The sequence below is a fragment of the Cervus canadensis genome, chromosome 18 (assembly GCF_019320065.1).
Source record: "Cervus canadensis isolate Bull #8, Minnesota chromosome 18, ASM1932006v1, whole genome shotgun sequence".
Lineage (NCBI taxonomy): Eukaryota > Metazoa > Chordata > Mammalia > Artiodactyla > Cervidae > Cervus > Cervus canadensis.
In genome coordinates this window covers 61951524-61973588 of record NC_057403.1, presented here as the reverse complement: position 1 = coordinate 61973588, position 22065 = coordinate 61951524, and the positions used below count along the sequence as shown (strand labels likewise).

At 44.7% G+C, this 22065-nt stretch overlaps 1 protein-coding gene across 1 annotated transcript; it reads right to left on the bottom strand.

Annotated features, from left to right (window-relative positions):
- Window positions 1-239: 239 nt before the first annotated feature.
- On the bottom strand, window positions 240-21078 carry TMEM231 (transmembrane protein 231). The gene is made up of 7 exons (XM_043435345.1): window positions 20844-21078; window positions 20568-20737; window positions 6536-6664; window positions 5774-5917; window positions 3633-3714; window positions 2428-2533; window positions 240-2063 (listed from the first exon to the last, which is right to left on the bottom strand). Exons 1-7 carry the CDS (start codon window positions 20980-20982, stop codon window positions 1883-1885), a joined length of 951 nt encoding a protein of 316 aa, XP_043291280.1. The 5' UTR covers window positions 20983-21078; the 3' UTR covers window positions 240-1882.
- Window positions 21079-22065: the final 987 nt, after the last annotated feature.

The following is a 22065-nucleotide window of genomic DNA, read 5'->3' as shown; positions in this document are numbered from 1 at the left end:
CAGTTGTAATTTTCCAGCCTGTGATTTTCACATGCCATGTGGATTCCACCAAAAACTCACATTTACTTGGGGTGGGGCCAGAAGGCTTTTGCCAAAGAGTTAACAAAAGCTCCAAAGTCTCTGGGCAGAGCCCTGGCAAAACAAGGCTGTTGGTGAGTAAGGAGAAGTGTGCACAACTTCTGCCCTTCCCATCCTCCCTTTTCCAAATACCCTGCCCCTCCGAAGAGCCACATGGAACCTTCCAGTTTGAACATTTTAATTATAAAGTTACAAAACATCATGGTTCTTTATACATGTTTGGCATGAAAAATAATTTAATAAAATACAAAGCCGTGTTGAGATACATCTTCAGCTCTCTTTCCACATTTCATTACCTTTTTGGTGATTCAAACCAGAAACTCTTTTTTATTTAAATCTCAGGGAAGAAAAAAAACAACAACAACTCTAGGCATATAAACAGCTCAAAATATTAAAAGGCAGAGGGACCAGTGTTAGGATCTTTTTGTGCTTAAATACTTCAAAACAGCTTTGTTTCCAAAGTCCTTAATTTGGTCAGCCTGGAAGAAAAGGTGCCTTGGAAATAAAAACTCAAGAGGTGTGTGTGGACGGGTGTTAAGTGCGGATCTCAGAGGGCGTGTCCTTCCACCGCCAGTGAAAGCAGGGGGTCATAAAGCAGCTCCAGCGGTCCTTAGAGTGTGAATGGAAAATCCCTGGTCCACTCAAGACAGAGGCCCGTTCCGTGTCTCTGCGGCAGGCGCTCAGAGTCACGAGGGTGATCCAGCTGAACTGCGTCTTATTCCGCTGACGGCCAGGCCCGGAATGGGCTGCGCGGCTGGCATCCTCTGCGCCCCCCCGGCTCCTGTGTGTCCTCCCCAAAGCGGCCCTCTGTGATGGGCACCCCGTTCCTGAGGCAGAGGAAACTCAAGTCGCGGGCTTCCCGCTAGCCCTCCAAGTAACCTCTGTGGTTGTCAGGCGGCAGGAGCCAATAGCAACAACAGCTCCTCTGTCGCCGGAGTCCTTTTCAAGCGGGGGAGGGCTGTCGAGGAGGAAGCGTGGCAAGTGGGCAGCCTGCTGGGCGAGGGCCAGGGAGAAAGGACCTGTTGTTGCACGGCTCACTCCCCCGCTGTCGCTGAGGGCCTGTGCCTGCAGCAGCCCTGCTGACCGCGGCCTGCTATTCCAGGGGCTCAGCCGGAGGCCAAGAGCCGCCCCGGCGGGCGGGATCAAGGGCTGCTCGGCAGGGCTGCCACAGACCCCCGTCTGTTCGACGCGGCAGGTGGACGCCGGGCCGCGTGTCCTCACGGCGCCCGCCCGCGCGCACATGTGCCCCGAGCGCTCCCCTCTCCCCCTCCAGATCGCCGGTTAAAGGCCTCTTAGTTCTAGAAACCAGTGCTGAGCAGAAATTTAGACGCCCAGGAGTGGAAACTGCTGATGATTGCGTATCTATCCCCAGAGAGCCCTGCAAAGAGGAAAACCTGGTTTACAACAGGGGGAAGAAACACACGGCATGCTTCTCAGTTCAAGAGAGGAAAAGTCTTTGCTTCACCAGAGATGGGACTCTTTCCAAGCTATCTGAACTGACTGTAGTTTCCTCTGGAGATCCAAGTCTGAGGCGAAAAACACAAACAAAAGCAAATTATAGCCTTGGGGAACCCTCAGAAACATTTCTACAAACTAGTCCCTGATTATCTCTGCAGATGCTTAGGAGATATAGAATTTGTGTAGAGGAAAATTAGAAAGGATTGTTCTTTGTCTCTGATGGGAAAAGCACACATGGGGGCAAGTGTCCATGGACTCTTTTCAGAAATTTCGTAAGATGGCAGTTCTCAGAAGACAACAGCGAGGTGGCCACGGTCTTGCTTAAGAGTTTTCAGAAAGGGTCTTCTTACAATAAATGCTCCTTATACAGTTCTCCCTGGGGCATAGCTGTTACAGGGATTGTGGTCACCACCTGATTTTGGAACACAAATCTTTTGATTCTTTCAAACACCCACAGGAAGATAAGCAGGATACTGACATACTGGATCCAGGCGAACTTTATCATTTCCCAGAATCCTGGTAGATAAGTACCAATAGTTAAGGAGTCACAGATGACATTTTCTATATACATGTTACACCAAAGGGTTAGTTTATACAGAAAATCACAAAAAATGTTTCAAATACCCTTAAGATAAAAGAGACAATCAAAGATTATTAAGATATAAATATGTATGATTCTGACCTAGAAGAATTGCTCAAAAGGACATATGAACAGGAAATGAATATTTTTTTCCCGTATGAACTGCAGACAGACAGAGTCATTTGTGGGGGACTACCACTGCAGCAATTTCCAGTCTGAGGCTTCCCACATCTGTTCCTTCTTGAGACATCTGAGGAATCCTTCTCTTTTTTGAAACCCAGCTACTGTTGGCCCTTTAACAGAAAGGATATGAAATGACTTCCACGGGGTATCGGATGACTGCATTAACCACAAATGGAGCTTCTGCAGCCCTTCCCACCAGCCAGATGGGGCTAGGGTCAGTCAGGATGGTGGTTACTGCAACACAATGAGGAGTTAATCCATGAATGCTCTCTTTGGCAGTAAAATATTGAGGGCTATAAAATACTCTGACCTCCCAGGCCAACTCTGCACTTCAGAACACATTCCAGAGAAATAATTCAAAAGGAAAGAGACATCGAATGTTCAAAGCTGCTCACATAGAATTTGTTAAAACCCTTGTCAAAGGACCTTAAAAACAGTCTGTGTTCTACAACTGTCTAAGCAAAGGAATACTATGTTACCTCTAAAGAGAAAACCAATGAAAACTTTGTTGCCGTGTGGGGGACATATTTATATTACAAAGTACAGAAGACAAAAACTGTCTCTAAACTGTGACAGGAGCTGTATAAAAACTCTGCATATGGACAACAACTGGAAGGAATTAAGGGAGAAAAGTTGATTTGCAGATAAATGTTTTTAAGTCATGTTCTAAAATTCCTTTATTTTTGGAATAAAGCTGCTCATGTATTACATAAAACCAGAAAGAAATACTGGAATTGCGGTCCCGACTTGTTAAATGTCTGTGTATTGTATCTAAGATGTCTGGTTGCCAAGTAATGCTTTAGGTTCCTTTAGAGGAAACCTCAGACCACCAAGCAGCCAGAAATGCTGAGCCAGGCAAGCACTCAGGTCTTGCCTCTCAGAGGCCCTGGGCACCCTCTGCCTTTCAGCCAGAATCTTGGGTACTTTCTCCTTCTTCAGCTGCTGACATGCGGCGAGTCACTCGCGTTCCCTGTTTCCATCTGAACACTGTGGAGAGCAACCTGTCTTTGGCTTTTCTCACAGGTGTGCTGTGGGAAGCAACTTATGCATCTATACGCATAAACCCACGAAACCAGCAGTGGGACGAATATGGCAGTGAATTGGCACTAACCTGCCGGACCAGAGGAGCAGTGGAGGGGATGGTTAGGTTGTAGGTCTCTGGATCAGGAGAAAACGAACAAATTCTGAGCAACCTGTTCACCTTCCATAGCTGAGCATTCACTGGTTTTGACATTTTGATATGACAAGGGCTCTAATTCTGTTTCTTTCCAATACCCTCATTAACCTGCAAAGTCCTTGAGAAGCAGCTGGAAGAGCTGTCCACAGGACTCACCGTTCCTTTCCTGATAGGCAGCAACAATGCGGGTGAGGTCGTAGTCACTGGCAAACGGACTGGTCCCGTTGATGACGGACACCTGGGACGCGGCGGGAGGGCGTGGTGTGAGCAGGTGGTATGAGCATGCAAGCGACTTGCGCTCCTGGTTTTTCTACCCCCCGCTCCCACCCAGGCTGATCTCAGAGACCACTCTCTTGCGCTTGGGGGCCTATTCCAGCATGGATAATCTGTTCTTCAAAGATGAATGAACTCTTTTGAAACAATTTAAGTCATTTACTTTCAGTCTTTCTTTCTAGAGGGAAGGAAACAAGGGGTCAATATCCATCTTTCACGGGTTTTAAAGCTACTTATATTAATTCCCCTCTCTATTCCAACGGGAGAAATGATTCTTCTAATTTTTTCTAAGAGACTACATTTTTCAACCCCTTTGTCTCTTTTCTTGATTTTGTCTGGATGCTCCCGAATAGATCTCTTTGAAATGCAGAAATGGAAAGCGGATAAAGTGCACACATAGTAATAAGTACATAATCCTTTGAAGACGTGAGAGAGCAGTTCTCTAGTATCACATTCCTGCTGACATTACACGGGCTTCCCTGGTGGCTCAGATGGTAAAGAATCCACCTGCAATGTGTGCAGACCTGGGTTTGATCCCTGGGTCGGGAAGATCCCCTGGAGGAGGGAATGGCAACCCACTCCAGTATTCTTGCCTGGAGAATCCCCATGGACTGAGGAGCCTGGTGGGCTACAGTCCATGGGGTCAGAAAGAGTTGGACAAGACTGAGCGACCAAGCACAGCACATTAAATTTATATTTTATAGTCCCTCCTGTTAAAAAAAAATAGTATGTTGATAATGGTTATGGTTATGGTGACCATGAATTTTATCTGGGACAGTCCTGGTTATAGTAACTGATAACATTTCCTATTAAGTTTCAAAAGTAGCCCAACTTATATGGGTCTCCTTGTGATAACATGAAGGTTCGCGATGAGTGATCGCATGTATGAGTCCTGGTCTCAGACAGACCGTTCATGGCTCTGGGGGCTTTGGGGAAATTAATCAATCCCTATAGGCTCCAGTTTCCTCATGTGTGAAATGAGAGTTCGTTCTCTCATCAATTCTGAGTGCATACCTGGGCAGTCACTGTGTTAAGTGCTGGGGCGAGAGAACACAGAAGACAACAGAGCTTTCATCGCTCAAAGTGAAAGTCGTGTCCGACTCTTTGTGACCCCGCGGACTATATAGTCCATGGGATTCTCCAGGCCAGAGTACTGGAGGGATAGCCTTTCCCTTCTCCAGGGGATCTTCCCAACCCAGGGATCGAACCCAGGTCTCGCGCATTGCAGGCGGATTCTTTACAGCTGAGCCACAGGGGAAGCCCCTTTACCACTAAGGGAGATAGCAAATGAACAAACTGGAAACCTCCCTTTAATATTTCAGGTGAAGGTTAAGAAGAGTAAACCTGGGTGAGGGATGATGGAGGGACAGGTGGATGTTCTTTAGAAGGCGTGTCAAGGAAGGACTGTGCTCAGGAGCTTTGAACAGGGACCAGACGGAGCAGTAGGGTAAGCGATGTGGATACTTGCTAGATGAAGAGTTAAGTGCAAAACCCCTGAGGCAGGAGCTGCTTCGTAGGTTTGAGGGACAGCAAAATGGGCCCCAGGGCTAGAAAGGAGCAAGGGGGACGGTGCCAGGACACACAGCTGGAGAGCAGGGACGGCAACTGAAGGTGTCTCATGAGGCTGCTGTGATGACTGAATGAGACGATGTATTCACCCCTGTTAACTCAGGCTGGCCCATCTTACAAGCTTAGCAAACAGTGATTAGTAGGCTTTTTCAAATCTTTAACGTGAACTGAGAAAGATCACCTGAAATACACTGTGTGTGCTTGCATACCCCAAAACTATAAACAATTCAATTCTTAGATAAAGACAAAGATTCTTCTCCCTCTCTTTTTAAGATGTAAACAGGGATATCTGTCTCCATATTTCAAAAGGATTCACGGAAAGAATTCCTCAGAGATCCTTTTCTCTGCCACTCACAGAGAAGTGCTATTTCCAATGTTACTTGCTCCCTCTTCAAAGCACTTGATAAACAATACAATATAGAAGCAAAAGAGACGGCAGGAGGAAGTGTCCCTACATTGTACCGGACGTCCAGGCCACCACAGCTGAGGGGCTGCTTCTGCTGCAGCCTCAGGTCTCCGTTCACATATAACTGGGACCCCGGAACAGCGAAGGAGGACTGGAGAAATGCCATGCTCTGCATCACGAATGTCGACATCCTCTGAAATCATTAGAAAGAGAGACCATATCAATTTCAGTCAGATCCGAATGGCTGCGGGTTCTGAGCATCACCCATCTGTGGTTGAAGCCTAAGCCATCCCCCCAGTGCCAAGCTTAGCCATGCAGGAAGCGCTCTGCCCAGAACCCCTGGAGCTATTAATAGCTCGTGGAAATTAATGTGACCGCCACAAAAACATTCAAATTTAGCTTTGGCGGCTAAATCCTAAATGACACTTCTGCAAAGAGTCTTCTGCAGTGCGAGTTTTCCCAGAAATCAGAAAGGGGGGCCCTGTTCTATTGAAAGACAAAAGGGAGGACTTCCTTGGTGGTGCAGTAGGTAAGACTCTGCCTGCCAATACAGGGGACACGGGTTCGATCCCTGGTCCAGGAAGATTCCACATGCTGCAGAGCAACTAAAGCAAGAGCCCGTGCTCCAAACCAAGAGAAGCCACCGCAATGGGAAGCCCTCGCACCGCAAGGAAGAGTAGCCCCCGCTCACCGCAACTAGAGAAACCCCACGCACAGCAACGAAGACCCAGCACAGCCTAAAAATAAATAAATAGTAAAAAAAGAAAAATAAAACTATGAAAAAAAGAAAGACAGAAGGGAGATAACTCACATGCAGCTGGTAGGAGAAAGTCAGGATGAGCTGCACGCCTAGAACCTGCTCCGTGGGCTGCAGGGGGAGCTCCAGCTCAAAGCGCAGCACATCCATTTTCCCGTCCTGGTTCCTGTCTTCTTCTCTAGCCTAAAGTCCAAAAAAGGCTGATGACCCTGGTCCTTAATAAGTCCAGGAGGACTCCACATAGCCTAGGAAGTCCAAAAAAGGCTGATGACCCTGGTCCTTAATAAGTCCAGGAGGACTCCACAGCTTGGAGTATGCTGGACATACACAGTGACTCTGCCACACACAGGCATTGTATCTCTCACCGAAAGGAAAAAGAGAACATTAAATAGTTATAGGTGGATCAATACTGGGGAAAGAGACACAGCCCTGAACTGCACACTTGTACTTCTCAAATATTCTAGGGCCAAACTGGTTGGGACCTGGAAGCGGCAATAAAAGCAATGTAACATCTGGATGCATTATTCTTTTTCAGTTGTCTCATTTGATCTTTTTTGTTTTGTTGCTGGTGTTTTCTTTCCTTTTAAGAAATATGCCTGAGTTTGTAGGGAAGGTTTAAATAGCACCTAAGAACAGATTTTGAAAAAATTCCAATCATTTTGCATTTCCCAAACAGACTCAGCAGAAAAACAGCAGGCTCTGTTTATATGTTCTTTAACCACAATGTCTTTGCTTCAGATTCTCAACGTTGGATTGATGTCAGGGCTTTAAAACCTAGTGCATCTTTTAGTACCAATCAGTACAATGAAAAAGAAAGCTAAGTAAAATCAGTAAGGCAGTAAGACTCCATAGGTACTTTATAAATTAGGGACATGAAAGCAGTAAGAACAGAGATCCAAGGAGGGAGAAAGACAAATCATTGCTCATAAAAAACTGCCAGAATCCAGTCTCGCCTCACAGTGACCCTAAGAGGACGAGCAGGAGAGATGGTCACTGAGATATAATCACTGGGGACATGATTCCATGGCGCAACTCTGGACCTCGTTACAACCGAGCCTGTTTGTAGGTTCCCAGAGGATTCCGTGATGGTGTATCAGCATACTCCCCCCTGAATTCCCCATCTACTGAGTCATGTGGTTTTCCTCCATACCTTTATGTGGGGGAAGAGACTCTTTGTTCTTTTTCAGGCTAATAAGGTCGCTTGAGATGGAGTTATCTCAGTTTTCAGAACCTTTCAATCATTTCTTTCCTTCTAGACAATAATGTCCTTATCCTGGGCCTTGTTATAGAGAAGTCTACCCTCTCTCTTCTGCTGGATACTATTTTCTCTGTCTCGTTCCGTCGGCTTTGCAGGTGCAACACAGGGATATCTGTTTCCAGGGCTGATGGTCAGGTTACCGAGGCAATTATGTATCAGCAATTATGAGTAGGACGGAAAAGAGGCTGCCTTGTCTTCCTGAGCATTTTTTTTTTCCAGCTGATATCTGGGAAGACTTGGAAGACAAAGTCGGGTTACCTCTCTGTGGTGGATCCATAGCTTTTCTGGATCTTGAGGGTTATACAGGAAGACAAGATCAACAACTTTCGAGAGAGAAGGACAGTGGCCAGAAGGGAAATGCCAGAAGAATCTGGACTCTCATACAGTCTCAGAGGGAGAGAAACACATTTCATTTGACCTTTACAATCAGTCAAAGGTAAGCAGAGCAACTACTATTCCCATTGCATATATGAGAAAATCAAGTCTCAGGGAGATTAAAGGATTTATGGAATACAGCTAGTATTGGTAAAGACAGGATATGAAACCACATATCTGACTTCAAATCTGGTCCTGTTTCCAGGACTAAAATGTCCAGACTTAAACTCAAGGAGCAGATGTTGGTTATGAAAGATCTTTTTGCAAAAAAACCAGCATGCTTTTACTCCAGGTTCACAGAGGACAGAGATCTGGTACAGTACCTGTTAAATCCACCCATTAGCCTGTCAAATATTTTCTGAGGGCCTACTATGTGCCAGAGGTGCCAGGCATTGCTTCAGGTTCTGGGAATATAGTGGCAAACAAAATGGACAAAGTCCCCGCCATAATGGAGCTTCCATTCCCAGCCAGGGAGGCAGAGTGTAAGTCAGTAAACATGTGCTGACATCAGGTAGTGCTAAGCGCCACAAAGAAAAGTGAAGCAAGCTAAAATCAGAGATCAGGGTAGAATTTAACACAAATTTATATAGAAAGTATTCAGGAATACCTGACTGTCCGAGAAGTCAGATGAAGTGAGGTGATGAGGTACAGAAACATCTTGAGAAAGACTAATCCAGGCCAACAAAACACACGTGCTCTGGGTGAAAGTGGGTCAGTGTTTACGAGGCTGAGATGAGGCCAGTGGAGCTGAGCAGAGGTCATGAGCTGGAGACAGTGAAAGACGAGGCTGATACAGGGCCGTGGTGATGAGTGATCGTGCAAATGATGCCTCTCCCACAGAGGTGCCTGCGTGCCAAGGTACTTCAGTCGTGTCCAGCTCTGCGACCCCATGGACTGTAGTCCGCCAGGCTCCTTTGTCCATGGGATTCTCCAGACAAGAATACTGGAGTGGGTTGCCATGCCCTCCTCACAGAGGACCTGTCACCAAGTAAGACTCTCACTCCCCTGAGGCTGGTAAGGTGGGTTACATCGCTGTGCTATCACCTGGACCACGGATGGGATCAGTCATTTAATTCCACCTGCTTTTTATAAAGGCTGTATTTACTGATCTGGCTGTGCTGGGCCTGCGGGGCTTTGCGAGCTTTTCTCCAGCTTCGGGGAGTGGGGGCTACTCTCCAGTTGCAGAGTGAGGGCTTCCCACGGCGCTGGCTTCTCTCGCTGCGCAGGGCAGGCTTGAGCGCACTCAGGCTTCAGCGGCTGTGGCTCCCGGGCTCGAGAGCACAGGCTGATATTTGCGGAGCCCGGGCTGAGCTGCCCTGCAGCATCTGGGGTCTTCCCAGACCAGGGATCGAACCTGTGTCTCCTGCATCGGCAGGTGGATTCTTTACCACTGAGCCATGAGGGAAACCCTAATTCCATTACTTTAAATGAAGCTTAATACAAAATGCAGTGGCTACAAAGGTAGGTACTTCTTTACAAAGCTACAAAGCTAGTCCTTCTTTAACACAGGTTCAAGGTTGGTAAATAAAATCTAGTGGATGTGTCTGGCTAAGAGAAGTCATAAATCACACCCTATTTCTTTAAGGTGTATGTCAACTTGTGGCAATCTCTATATCCATGGATTGTCCTGTCTCATTCCTCTGCATATCCTAGAAGTTTATTACTAATAATAACTAGCAATAATTAGAGAGGTAGGTACTATCATACTCTTTATATAACTACACTGAGGTCAAAACAGGGTATGGAACCCAATGACAGAACTGGGGTTGAGACTTAAGTTTGCTGACTCTTGATTCTATAACAGCCAATAAGAACGCTAATTTCAAAGACTTCTGGGGTTAAAACAGGTTAATCCTCTACAGATAACTGTGAAAATACTAACATATAGATAGGATAAATACAGGCAGGCACTGCTGGGTCTAGTCAATGCCCATCAGTCCAACTGTATTGATCAGGGTCCAGTCAGAAAGAAAGAAACAAAATCAAGCTATTTTAACAGGGGAATTTAGTATAGGGGATAATTGATAATATAGGCATTAGTAGGAGAAAAAAGGCAAAAAAGGGGACACTTTTTGCAGGATGACTACCTAGGGCTGGAGAAGAAAAGGAAGAAGCTGGGATGTCTCAAGGAGCTGCGACTCAGACCTCAAAAAAGGAGGGCTGATACCTTTGGAGCTTGGAGGGAGAACCCATGAAGCCAGTCAATAAGGCTGGAGGAAGGACTTGCTCCTGCTGTTTGCATCACGCCTGTGATGGTTCTTCACCCTGGCTGCAATTTCTGGTTTTCTGCCACTCCCAGAACAAGGCTTACCATGCCTCCTACTGGCAGAACCTAACAGGGAGCCATTTGTCAGAGGAGAATGTGGGTTTCAGCATCTCAACGTGAGTACCACAAAGCAGAGGGGTGGGTTTGGAGCTGAGACAAGACCTCACAGCCAGCAAAGCATCTGACTGTAAGCGTAGCTGTGAATTTAACTAGTGTCATTGTTTTCAGAGTGCCCTGACTTGGAACATTTTTTCCTTATCAGGGATTCTACACTATTTGATAGTTTGTTGGAATTTTATTTGGCTCCTGCTTGTTTTCATACCTTTTGTTCTTTTTTAAAAAAATTATTTACTTACCTTTAGGTTGCTCTGGGTCTTGCTAGGCACAAGCTTTCTCTAGTTGCAGTGAGCAGGGGCTACTCTCTAGTTGCAGGGCATGAGCTTCTCATTGCAGTGGTTCCTCTTGTTGCAGAGCAAGGGCTCCAGGTGCAAGGGCTTCAGTCGTAGTGCAAGGGCTTAGCTGCCCCGCAGCAGGTGGGATCCTCCCAGACCAGGGATCGAATCCATGTCTCCTGCATTGGCAGGCGGACTTCCAGCCACTGGACCACCAGGGAAGTCCCATACCTTTTATTCTTTGGAGTCACATTCTTTTATTTAAGGTTAACTTCCTGGCTGACACCTGTGTCTACTTGACCGTGCACTGGTCATCACTGGGGTGTCCCCCTTTTTCTTTCTATGCTGAAAATGCTCTCTGACACCAGTCTTTGGTTCTCCAGCAAGGTAGGAACCACGACTCCATGTCTCCTAGACTTATAAAATCCTTGCTACCTATACGTAAATGAATCTAAGGGTATGGAGAAGGGCATGTCAACCCACTCCAGCATTCTTGCCTGGAGAATCCCAGGGACAGAGGAGCCTGGGAGGCTTCAGTCCACAGGGTCGCAAAGAGTCAGACATGACCGAAACAACTTCGCTCCAGAAAAGCAAAAATACTTCTAGTTAAACTGTTGTGCGACACAGTGCTTTCTAATCAAGCAGGGAATTTATTTTATACTCATTGGAAGAGCTTTTAGACCTAGGCATATTGATAGACCATATTTATGTACATAGAAAAATATATGCAAAATAAATTGATCCAGGGATTAAAACTTCTCTACGTTTTGATTCTTTTGAATCATTTTTTGACTCAGTATTATCCATACTTTTCTCTGCAGCTTTGTCCTTTGTACCATGCAGCCCACTGGTGTTAGAGCATTTATTTTTTTAAAAATTAATTTATTTTTTTAGTACTACCTCTTTATTGCTACCAACCCATCTCCCTCCACCCTCGTGTGCACATGCTCAGTCATGTAACCCCATGGACTGCAGCCCGCCAGGCTCCTCTGTCCATGGACTTTTCCAGGCAAGAATACTGGAGTGGGTTGCCATTTCCTTCTCCGGTGTTAAGAGCATTTAAAAAAAACATTCACAAAGGGAAATAAAATCCATTGGTCTGAGTTCTAAAGCAGGCTTTCCAATTATGTGCTACCTTTAAGGGCCTCTTGAACTTCCCCTTACTTGCCTCTCATTTGGTTCTTAGGGTTAAATGTTTTAGCATTGTCTCTTTTTTAGAACACTTCTTCTATTTATTTTGGGGGGCTCCATGTCTCAGTCGTGGCATGCGGGGTCTTCAGCCGCAGCGCGAGGGCTCAGTAGCTGTGGCTCGGGGGCTTAGTTGCTGTCCCCTGCGTGTGTGATCTTAGTTCCCCGACCAGAGCTCGAACTCTCGTCCCCTGCATTGAGAGCTGGATTCTTAACCACTGGACTGCCAGGGAAGGCCCTCCGGGGTTTTCTTTCAAGTTGCTCATGTCCCTTCTGCCAGTTTTGGCGCTGGCACGTCTGACGTTTGCGCATGCATAGGCAAAGATGACCAGACAAGCCTGTCTTCCAGTCAAAAGCTATTGCACAACGCCGCCACCGACAGGCAGACACAGCGATTTCAGAGACGCGAAAGAACACGTCTGCCACCCAGTCCGCTCTGCTCGTCTCCCTGCACCCTCCTACAGCCTTCAGTCCCAAATTCTGCAGGTCACAGATGCTTAAAGAATCAAGTCAGGCTCGTTGAGGGAAAAAGGTCATTCTGTGCTTTTTTTCTTCTCTCAAGCGTGAAAAGCATCGAGACGCTGTCCAAGGTGAACTATTTGTGACTTCCAAGGCATTTCCCCAAGTTATCAACTGCAAAGCCACCTCCAAGCATTTCGTCAAAACTTTGATCTAAAACCACTGCTCTTACACTTTCCGGCACTTTCCTGGACAGGCTGTAGTCAGTCTCCCTTTATCCAGAGTCAGAAAAGCATTTTGCTGCACTAAGGGTGAAGAGTACAAGATAGGGAACAAGATATGGAATATGAGCTGTATCCTGACTGCTCACTTGAGAGCCAGAAATTATGTCAGTTCTCTGAGTCTCATTCTTCTCATGTGTAAAACGGGGGTATAACCTCTACCTCAAAAGGTTACTGTGAACCTTAGAGATACTGTAATATGTAAAAAAAAATTAACAGCTAACACTTTACTAAGTACTTGTTAAAGGCCAAGTACTACGTAGACAAATTTAAATGTGTTACCTAATGATAAAATGCTTAGCTTATGCCAGAGGCACAGTAAATCTATATCAATTTTTATTACTATGGTTTGTAAGCACATTACCAGGGTTTTGCCTACCTGCTTAGAGAATTCACGTATCATAAAATTCACCCTTTTTCTATCAATACAATTCAGTAGATTTTATAGTATTCACAAAGTTGTGTGACTTGTCACCAGTAACACCAATTTCAAAACATTCTATCAGCCCAAAAAGTAATCACATACGCATTAGCAGTCACTTGCTCTGTCTCTCCTCCATGCCAATTAATTCCCCATGTCCCTGGAATCTTAAGCTACATTCTGTCTACAGATTTGTCTATTCTGGACATTTCATCTAAATGGAATCCTACAACATGTACTGTCTTGTGGCTGGATTCTTTCACTGAGTAAAAAAAGTTCACCCATGTGGTAGCCTGTATCATGACTCCATTCCATTCTGTGGTTGAGTGATCTTCTATTGTATGGCAATAACACATTTGGTTGTCCACTCACTCACTGATGGACGTGTGAGTTGTTTCCACTTTTTTAGAATTGTTCCTGTTACTATCAGTGAGGCTGCTATGAATATTTGTGCACAAGTTTCTGTGTAGACTGTCCTCACTTCTGAGGTACACAACTTCCTAGGGGTAAGGACACTGGGAAACATGGTAACTATGTTTAACTTTTTGAGGAACTGCAAACTATTTTCCTAAGTAATTGCCATTTTATATACTTATCTGCTTTTAAATGCTTTTTTTTTTTTTACTGCTTTTTGATTTGCTTTTAACAAGGCACTTTCTAAATTTTTCCTTTAAAAATTGTCACTGTATCAGTAACTTAAAAATCTTCAATATATATTACATTCCCATGGAACAAAAGGCTATTTATTTATTTATTTATTTATTTTTTTTTGGTAGTCAAAGAATATGTTTAATAAAAAATAGTGAAAAGATTTCTCTCCCACTGAATCTAAGTTCCTCCCCCAGAGCAATCAATGTTGTCAGTTTCTTTTGAATTCTTCCAGAGATAGCAGAAGCATGCATGTATGAATATGTAAATATACACATTCATATATATATATTTCTATTTTTATACAAATGGAAGCATATTATATACAATTTTTTTTATACTTACAAATTTCTCTTGGAGTAATTCTGTATCAGTATATATAAATTCGGGCTTCCCTGGTAGCTCAGCTAGTAAAGAATCTGCCTGCAATGCAGGAGACCCTGGTTCGATTCCTGGGTCAGGATGGTCCCCTGGAGAAGGGATTAGCTACCCACTCCAGCATTCTTGGGCTTCCCTGGTGGCTTGGATGGTATAGAATCTGCCTGCAATTTGGGAGACCTGGGTTCAATCCCTGGGTTGGGAAGATCCCCTGGAGTTGGGCACGGCAACCCACTCTAGTATTCTTGCCTGGAGAATCTCCATGGACAGAGGAGTTTGGCGGGCTACAGTCCATGGGGTAGCAAAGAGTCAGACATGACTGAGCAACTAAGCACTGCATATATATAAATCTAACTTCATCCAAAAAGAAAGTGATCTGTTCCACTAGGTAGATGTAACACAATTTTTAAAATGAGTCTTCTAGGGAGGGAGGTGGGAGGGGGGTTCAGGATGGGGAACACATGTACACCCGTGGCGGATTCATATCAGTGTATGGCAAAACCACTACAATATTGTAAAGTAATTAGCCTCCAATTAAAATAAATTTATATTAAAAAAAGAAAAAATAAAATGAGTCTTCTCTTACTATATTAAGTTGCTTGCCATCTTTTGATATTACCGACAATGCTGCAACGCGCAGCTTTTTTCAGATGTCATTTCACATGTGTGCACAAATCTTAAGATACCTTACTAGAAGTAGAAACAGGTACATGAATCTGTAATTTTGACAAATATGGACAAACAGTTCCTCAAAGATGCTCTACAATGTAAACTCCCACCACTGATATACAGGAGTGCTTGCATGCATCTTGCCCACAGTGCTAGGAAACCTCAATTTTTGCCTATTTGATAGATTTTTTTAAAAAAAGATATCTCAATTATCTTTAATTTGCATCTCCCTAATTATGAATGTGATTTCATATGTTTAAGAGTGATGTGTGGAGAAATAGAATATTGCTTGCTATATCAGTAAGCAAAGGATATCACAGTCATCAGCTATTACAGCCACCATGGAAGGTGAGTCCTGAGGAAACTCAGGATGTGAGCCCGAATTCTTGCATTTTCCCATACATAGCAAGGCCTTAAATTCTTCACTTGAGATCTAGTTCTCTTTTATTCAAGATCTTCCCTGGTGGCTTAGAAGGTAAAGCATCTGCCTGAAATGCAGGTTCGATCCCTGAGTTGGGAAGGTCCCCTGGAGAGGGCAATGGCAACCCACTCTAGTACTCTTGCCTGGAAAATTTCATAGACTGAGGAGCCTAGTAGGCTACAGTCCATGGGGTCGAAAAGAGTCGGACATGACTGAGCGACTTCACTTTCTTTCTTTCTCCTTGTTCCTACTACTTGCCCTTTGTTGCAAATTATCCAAAATATCCTAGCTCCTCCCTCACCTCCTCTGAGCAGTTTCCTCAGGGTTACTTGAGATGCAGCCTCCAGGGCTTGAAGTCCTCAGTGTATCTGCCGTAAATTATAACTCAACTTTTAGGTTGTGCATATGATTTTTTTATTCAGTGGCATGTTTCATCTTCTATGAACTGTCCATATTCTTTACCCATTTTTAAAACTAGGTAGTTGGTCAGAGTTAAAAAGCTGGCTTAAAACTCAACATTCAAAAAACAAAGGTCATGGCATCTGGTCCCATCACTTCATGGCAAATAGATGGGGAAACAATGGGAACAGTGACAGACTTTATTTTCTTGGGCTCCAAAATCATTTCAGATGGAGACTGCAGCCATGAAATTAAAAGATGCTTGCCCCTTGGAAAAAAATCTATGACCAACCTAGATAGCATATTAAAAAGCAGAGACATTACTTTGCCAACAAGGTCCATCTAGTCAAAGCTATGGTTCTTCCAGTAGTCATGTATGGATGTGACAGTTGGACTGTAAAGAAAGCTGAGTGCTTAAGAATTGATGTTTTTGAACTGTGATGTTGGAGAAGATTCTTGAGAGTCTCTTAGACTGCAAAGAGATCCAACCAGTCCATCCTAAAGGAGATCAGTCCTGAATATTCATTGGAAGGACTGATGCTGAAGCTGAAACTCCAATACTTTGGCCACCTGATGTGAAGAACTGACTCCTTGGAAAAGACCCCGATGCTGGGAAAGATTGAAGGCAGGAAGAGAAGGAGATGACAGAGGAGGAGATGGTTGGATGGCATCACCAACTTAATGGAAATGAGTCTGAGCAAGCTCTGAGAGCTGGTGATGGACAGGGAAGCCTGGCGTGCTGCAGTCCATAGAGTCGAAAAGGATCAGACATGACTGAGTGAACTGAACTGAGGCACTTTCTGTTAGGAAAATTAGCCCTTTATAAGTGAAACAAATAGTAAAACGTTTTTCCTTAGTTGTCATTTTGTGTTTTGACTTTGCTTTTGGTTTTCACCAGGCCAACAGTTCTTAAAATTATTTTTTATATACTTGCATTTATCAAAAAAGTTTCTTTTATGCCTTCTAGATTTTACGTCATACTGAGAAATCTAAAAGTTTTCACTCATTTGTTTCAGTAGTTTTGTGATTTCATATTTTAAATTTAATTTTGGCCTGGACTTTAATTCTGCTATACAATCTCTGAGTACTAGCTTCATCTTTACTCACTGATTTAAAATGCCACCTTAGGGGACCTCCCTGGTGGTCCAGTGGCTAAGACTCCAGGTTTCCAATGCAGAGGAGCCTGGGTTCAATCCCTGGTCATGGAACTAGATCCCACATGCTACAACTAAGGCCTGGCACTACCAAATAAATAAATATATATATATTTTTAAAAATGCCACCTTAGTCATATTTGGGTTCATTTCCAGATTTTATACAATTCTACAAACCACACTACTTTATTTATTGGAGCTTTAAGGTGTAGTTTAATATCTGGTAGACTTCTTGTGTTATTCTTTTTCTCCTTGAATTTTTACTTACTTTTTTTCTTGTACTTCCCTTATATCTTCTAATTCATTTATTTGTATCTCATGATTTCAAACTATTTTCAAACCAAGAGGTCAATCAGGAAGTAAGCAAATAATTTACTGTGAAAGATTGCAAATTATAAGGTCATAATTTACTTACAGACACAGGCTTGGAATGGAGAGGGAAAAAAACTAAGAAAAAGGAACTTTGGCTTTATGTCTTACGGTGCAAAATTACCCAGTATTAAAGAGCATTGATAGCTCTGGGTTCCATAAAAATAAGAAGCAGTCTCGGCTTCATAAAATCGCAACACACACATGCCAGAAGTAGGGGCCTGGTGGGCAGTGCTCTCAAGGGAGTGGCTTCTGGTCACAGAGATAAGAGGCTAACTAGTAAAGCAACTGGGGAGCCAAACCAGTTTATGGTGGACGAACAAGTGAAAAGAACACAAAAATGAAACCTAATGCTGTATCCTTGTTTTCATGACTATTTTAAGTTTTCATGATTATTTCTTAAAGACTCAAGTACCCAGGAGAATATGATAGATAAGAATACACAAATGTAAAGAAAAAAAATTTCTACCCAAAGTTTAAAAGACAGGGAAAGCTAACCTAGAGTAAAACTAACAAGTTAATTTTTTGTGTGTTTGTAATACAAACAACAACCACCTTTGCTTCTACTGTTGGAAAGGAAACACGGGTGGAACCGTGGGTTTACAGGGAAAAGGAAGCATACCTTGATGCTGGTCTCACATCAACAGTCACCTTCCCCAGAGGCATTAAAACCTCGAATAAGAATATAAATGGGCAATGTGTGAAGATTAGGGAGGAGCTGCTGAAAGAAATTTGTCTGTACTCCAGTTCTATTTTTTAAATAAATTTAAAGGACCTGATCAGTTAAAGGATCAAAATGTTCAATGATGTTTGTTAAAAAATCCAGCAGGCTTCCACCCACACGGCAAATAAATTCACCTCATTTACTTTATTATTTAGAATTGTACCTTCAAGTCTTTAAATAACATTTGCATTGGCACTTTTCAATTTCTGTTTCAGGCATCCTCTATTGTCTTCCCACAGAGAGGGATGATTTAATTTTCTTTGCCTCTTCCTACCCCACCCGCCCAGAAGAGTTAAACTCTTCTTTTGGTTAGTCAACATTTAGTGTTCACCTAATTATGTTTATGTAAATCCTATTCATATTAAAAACCAGAGACATTACTTTGCCAGCAAAGGTCCGTCTAGTCAAGGCTATGGTTTTTCCAGTGGTCATGTATGAATGTGAGAGTTGGACTGTAAAGAAGCTGAGCGCCGAAGAATCGATGCTTTTGAACTGTGGTGTTGGAGAAGACTCTTGAGAGTCCCTTGGACTGCAAGGAGATCCAACCAGTCCATCCTAGAGGAGATCAGTCCTGGGTGTTCATTGGAAGGACTGATGCTAAAGCTGAAACTCCAATACTTTGGCCACCTCATGCGAAGAGCTGACTCATTTGCAAAGACCCTGATGCTGGGCAAGATTGAGGGCAGGAGGAGAAGGGGATGACAGAGGATGAGATGGTTGGATGGCATCACTGACTCAATGGACATGAGTTTAGGTAGACTCCGGGAGTTGGTGATGGACAGGAAGGCCTGGCGTGCTGCAGTTCATGGGGTCGCAAAGAGTCGGACATGACTGAGCGACTGAACTGAACTGAAATCCTATTCATAACTCTGATTATTTTTCCTTTTTATTTTTCTGGAGTTAATAATTATTTTATTTGCTTGCTTAGTTTTCTATGTATTTTTGCAAATTCAACAAACAGCTTCTACTCCAATTCCTCACAATTTGATGTTTAAAGGTGTATGATTTATTCAAAATCTTGTTCACTGCAATATTCTAATAGTGAAAAAGTGAAAACAAAAAAGTCCACCAACAGGAAACTGGTAAATCCATTACAACTTTCCATATCATGAAATATTCGGTTGTTTAGTCACTAAGTTGTGTCTAGTTCTTCTGTAACCGCATAGACTGTATATCCCACCAGGCTTCTCTGTCCATGGAATTTCCCAGAGAACACTGGAGTGAGTTGCTATTTCCTTCTCCAGGGGATCTTCCTGACCTACGGATCAAACCCAAGTCTTCTGCATTGGCAGGCGGACTCTTTACCACTGATCCATCAGGGAAGCCCCTAGCAGACCTTAAAATGAAGGTTAATCATCAAGTCTAGATACATGTACCAAACTGAGCTTTTAATTTCATGTCATTATATGTACCTGTAACTCTACTATTTTCAACGAGCAGGCATTTTTATAATTATAAAAAAATTAAAGTAATCATAAAAAGTAATCAGAACCATATTTTGTTTGTGGTTATTCATTTATGGCAAATCACATTAAAAATTTTTTTTGGCCACTTTATTCAGTTACTGGGGAAAAAGTCTGAAAAAATTTTTTTTTTCAGCTACAGAAATCTGAATGTAGGCCCATCATCTCAGATATCTAAAGAGATTCAACTCTGGAAGAAGGAAATCCAGAATTTTCCTACTTCCAAAGGAAAATGCTTTCAGAAAGTGAGTTTAAAGGTGTGACTGTAAAGGAAGCACTCACTTAACTTGAACCAGATACTACATGACAGACAGTAAAATGCTTCATTTCAGTCCCAGGCAGCAGCAGGACTGAGCGGCACCTAAGGAGGTGAGCCCAGGGAGGCGGGCCTGGCCAGCAGGACGTTCTGGAGGTCGGTTAACCAAACAGCCTGCGGGCTTCCACGTGTCAGTCCGCCTGAAACTGCCTGCCCTTTCCTCGCGGACAGTGGGCGCACGCACAACTCAGCGGCACAACGGGATGATTAACTAGAACAGAGGATGAGATGCATAGCGTCACTGACTCAACGCACAAGAGTTTGAGCAAACTCACGGAGATGGTGAAGGACAGGGAAACCTGGCGTGCTGCAGTTTACGGGCTCACAGAGTCGGGCTTCCCTCACAGCTTAGTTGGTAAAGAATCTGCCTGTAATGCAGGAGACCTGGGTTTGATTCCTGGGTCGGGAAGATCCCCTGGCGGAGGGCATGGCCACTCCAGTATTCTTGCCTGGAGAATCCCGTGGACAGAGAAGCCTGGTGGGCCACAGCCCATGGGGTCGCAGGGGTCAGACACGACTTAGCTTCTAAACCACCACCACCACCAAAGAGTCGGACACGACTTAGGGAATGAACAACAACGCGACTCACACAACTAATTCCGCGACCACCATTCCCTCAGGAAGGTCCAGGCCCACGGAAATGCCAGGGGCTGGAGACTGCAGAGAACAGAGACGCTGACAGCAGCAGCCAGCTTCATCGGGGCGGGGGACGGCTTGAAGCCGAATGTACCAACAAACAGGCCCCCAGGAAAGGAAATAGAAGTTCGAGTCTGGGGTTCGTGACTCCTTAAGCCGCACCCCGGGCCCCCCGGGACGGGGACCGGGGCCTCCCGCCCGCCCGCGACCTCCGCCCATCCCCTCCGCAGCCCAGTCTGCGCGGCCGGGCCCAGGCGGGAATCACTCACGGAGACGAGCGGGACGCGCAGATGACCCTCCTGCAGCCGGTTGAAGGCGGGGAACGTGCTCCAGGCGAGGAACCCGCCCGGCTCGGATCCTAGCAAGGCCACGAGTAGCACCTGGTGCTGGAAGCGCACGGTTGGCTGCTCCTCGTAACTGCTCCGTTTCAGCCAAAACCCTGAGATAACGAGAGTGCGGGGCGCAGAGATCCGGGTCAGGGAGGCGGCGCGGGAGCCACGGAAGGCCGCGGGGCGCGCACTGGCCGGGGCGGGGGGCAGACTCACCGTGGCTCCGGAAAGCCACCAGCAGCGGCGGGATGTACGTGAGCGCGGCGGCCAGCAGCAGGAAGAGCGCCGCCTTGGAGCAGAGCCCTGCACGGTAGCCCCGCTCCACCGGGTGCGCAAAGAGCTCATAGAGCGCCATAAGCGGCGCGCGGGGTCGCGGCCCCTACGCGGTTTCAGAGCGTCGACCTAGTATGGCTTCTCCTGGTTGCCATAGCCGTGGTCTCCACGGCAACCGACGGGCCCAAGGAGAGCGACCAATAGCGAGCAGGCGGGCTTCAGTGGGGGCGGGCCCAAAGGGGCGGGGCCCGCAAGTGCACTGTGGTCGCGCTGTACTCGCGTCTTCCCAAAGTGCGTTTCTGTGCGCCAAAATCGTGGCCGTTGTTAACATTTTTGTAAAATAAGGTTTTTCATAAATGTTGACTATTTATTAATAGTCACATCTATTAATCCCCCATGTGGTTCATTGCATATTTAAGTCCAACCAATCACAGTTTGCCTACGTTGGAGGCAAACAGAAAACACAAATGTGGCCTTGGTCCTAGACACTTGGTCCTGGGTTAAGACCAAACCAGGTCCCTTTGTTTCCAAATTTTCTATCGCTTTCACTATACTCCATAACAGAGCAGACACGGAAACAGACCTATCTCCCTGCTCTTCGAGGGGAAAAAAAGATAATTACTATATATCTCTGCTATACTTTGCTATCTTGATTGGGCACAAGCTTTAGGCTACTTATTTTAGGAGAAGCCGTGGTCCTCCTCAAAGATAAAATTACACAGGGAAGCCTGGCATGCTGCAGTCCATGGGGTCGCAAAGAGTCGGACACGACTGAGCGACTGAATTAAACTGATTACTTAATTGAATGCTTTCCCTCCCATCCCATCTGCTTTCTAGTATTTCAAACATGGCAGAAGGAATTTTTTATTTTTTAAGTAATCAACAGCCAAGTTCTCCATCAAAAGGCCCTAAAGGATCACATTGCAGCGCCGAGTTTTTGAAGTTTGTGCTCAGAATGAAGTCCACTGGTAGATACCCCTATTTTGAAGGCAACCTAGAAGTGGGTTTTTCTCCTAGTTTTATTGAGGTATAATTGACATATGGCACTGTATAAGTTTAAGGTGTACAACATAATGATTTAAGTTACATGCATCATGAAATGATTACCACAATAAATTTATTGAACATCTCTCATCTCATATAGATTAAAAATTAAGGAAATAGA

Bases quoted from the DNA above. Each gene is read 5' to 3' on its own strand.
- TMEM231 (XM_043435345.1), bottom strand. From the start codon at position 20,982: ATGGCGCTCTATGAGCTCTTTGCGCACCCGGTGGAGCGGGGCTACCGT. The intron at 3,715-5,773 runs GTAGGGACACTT...GCCGCGTCCCAG, and splicing joins GCCTGGACGTCCGGTACAAT to GTGTCCGTCATCAACGGGAC. The intron at 2,064-2,427 runs ATATCCTTTCTG...AACTATTGGTAC, and splicing joins TACCCCGTGGAAGTCATTTC to TTATCTACCAGGATTCTGGG.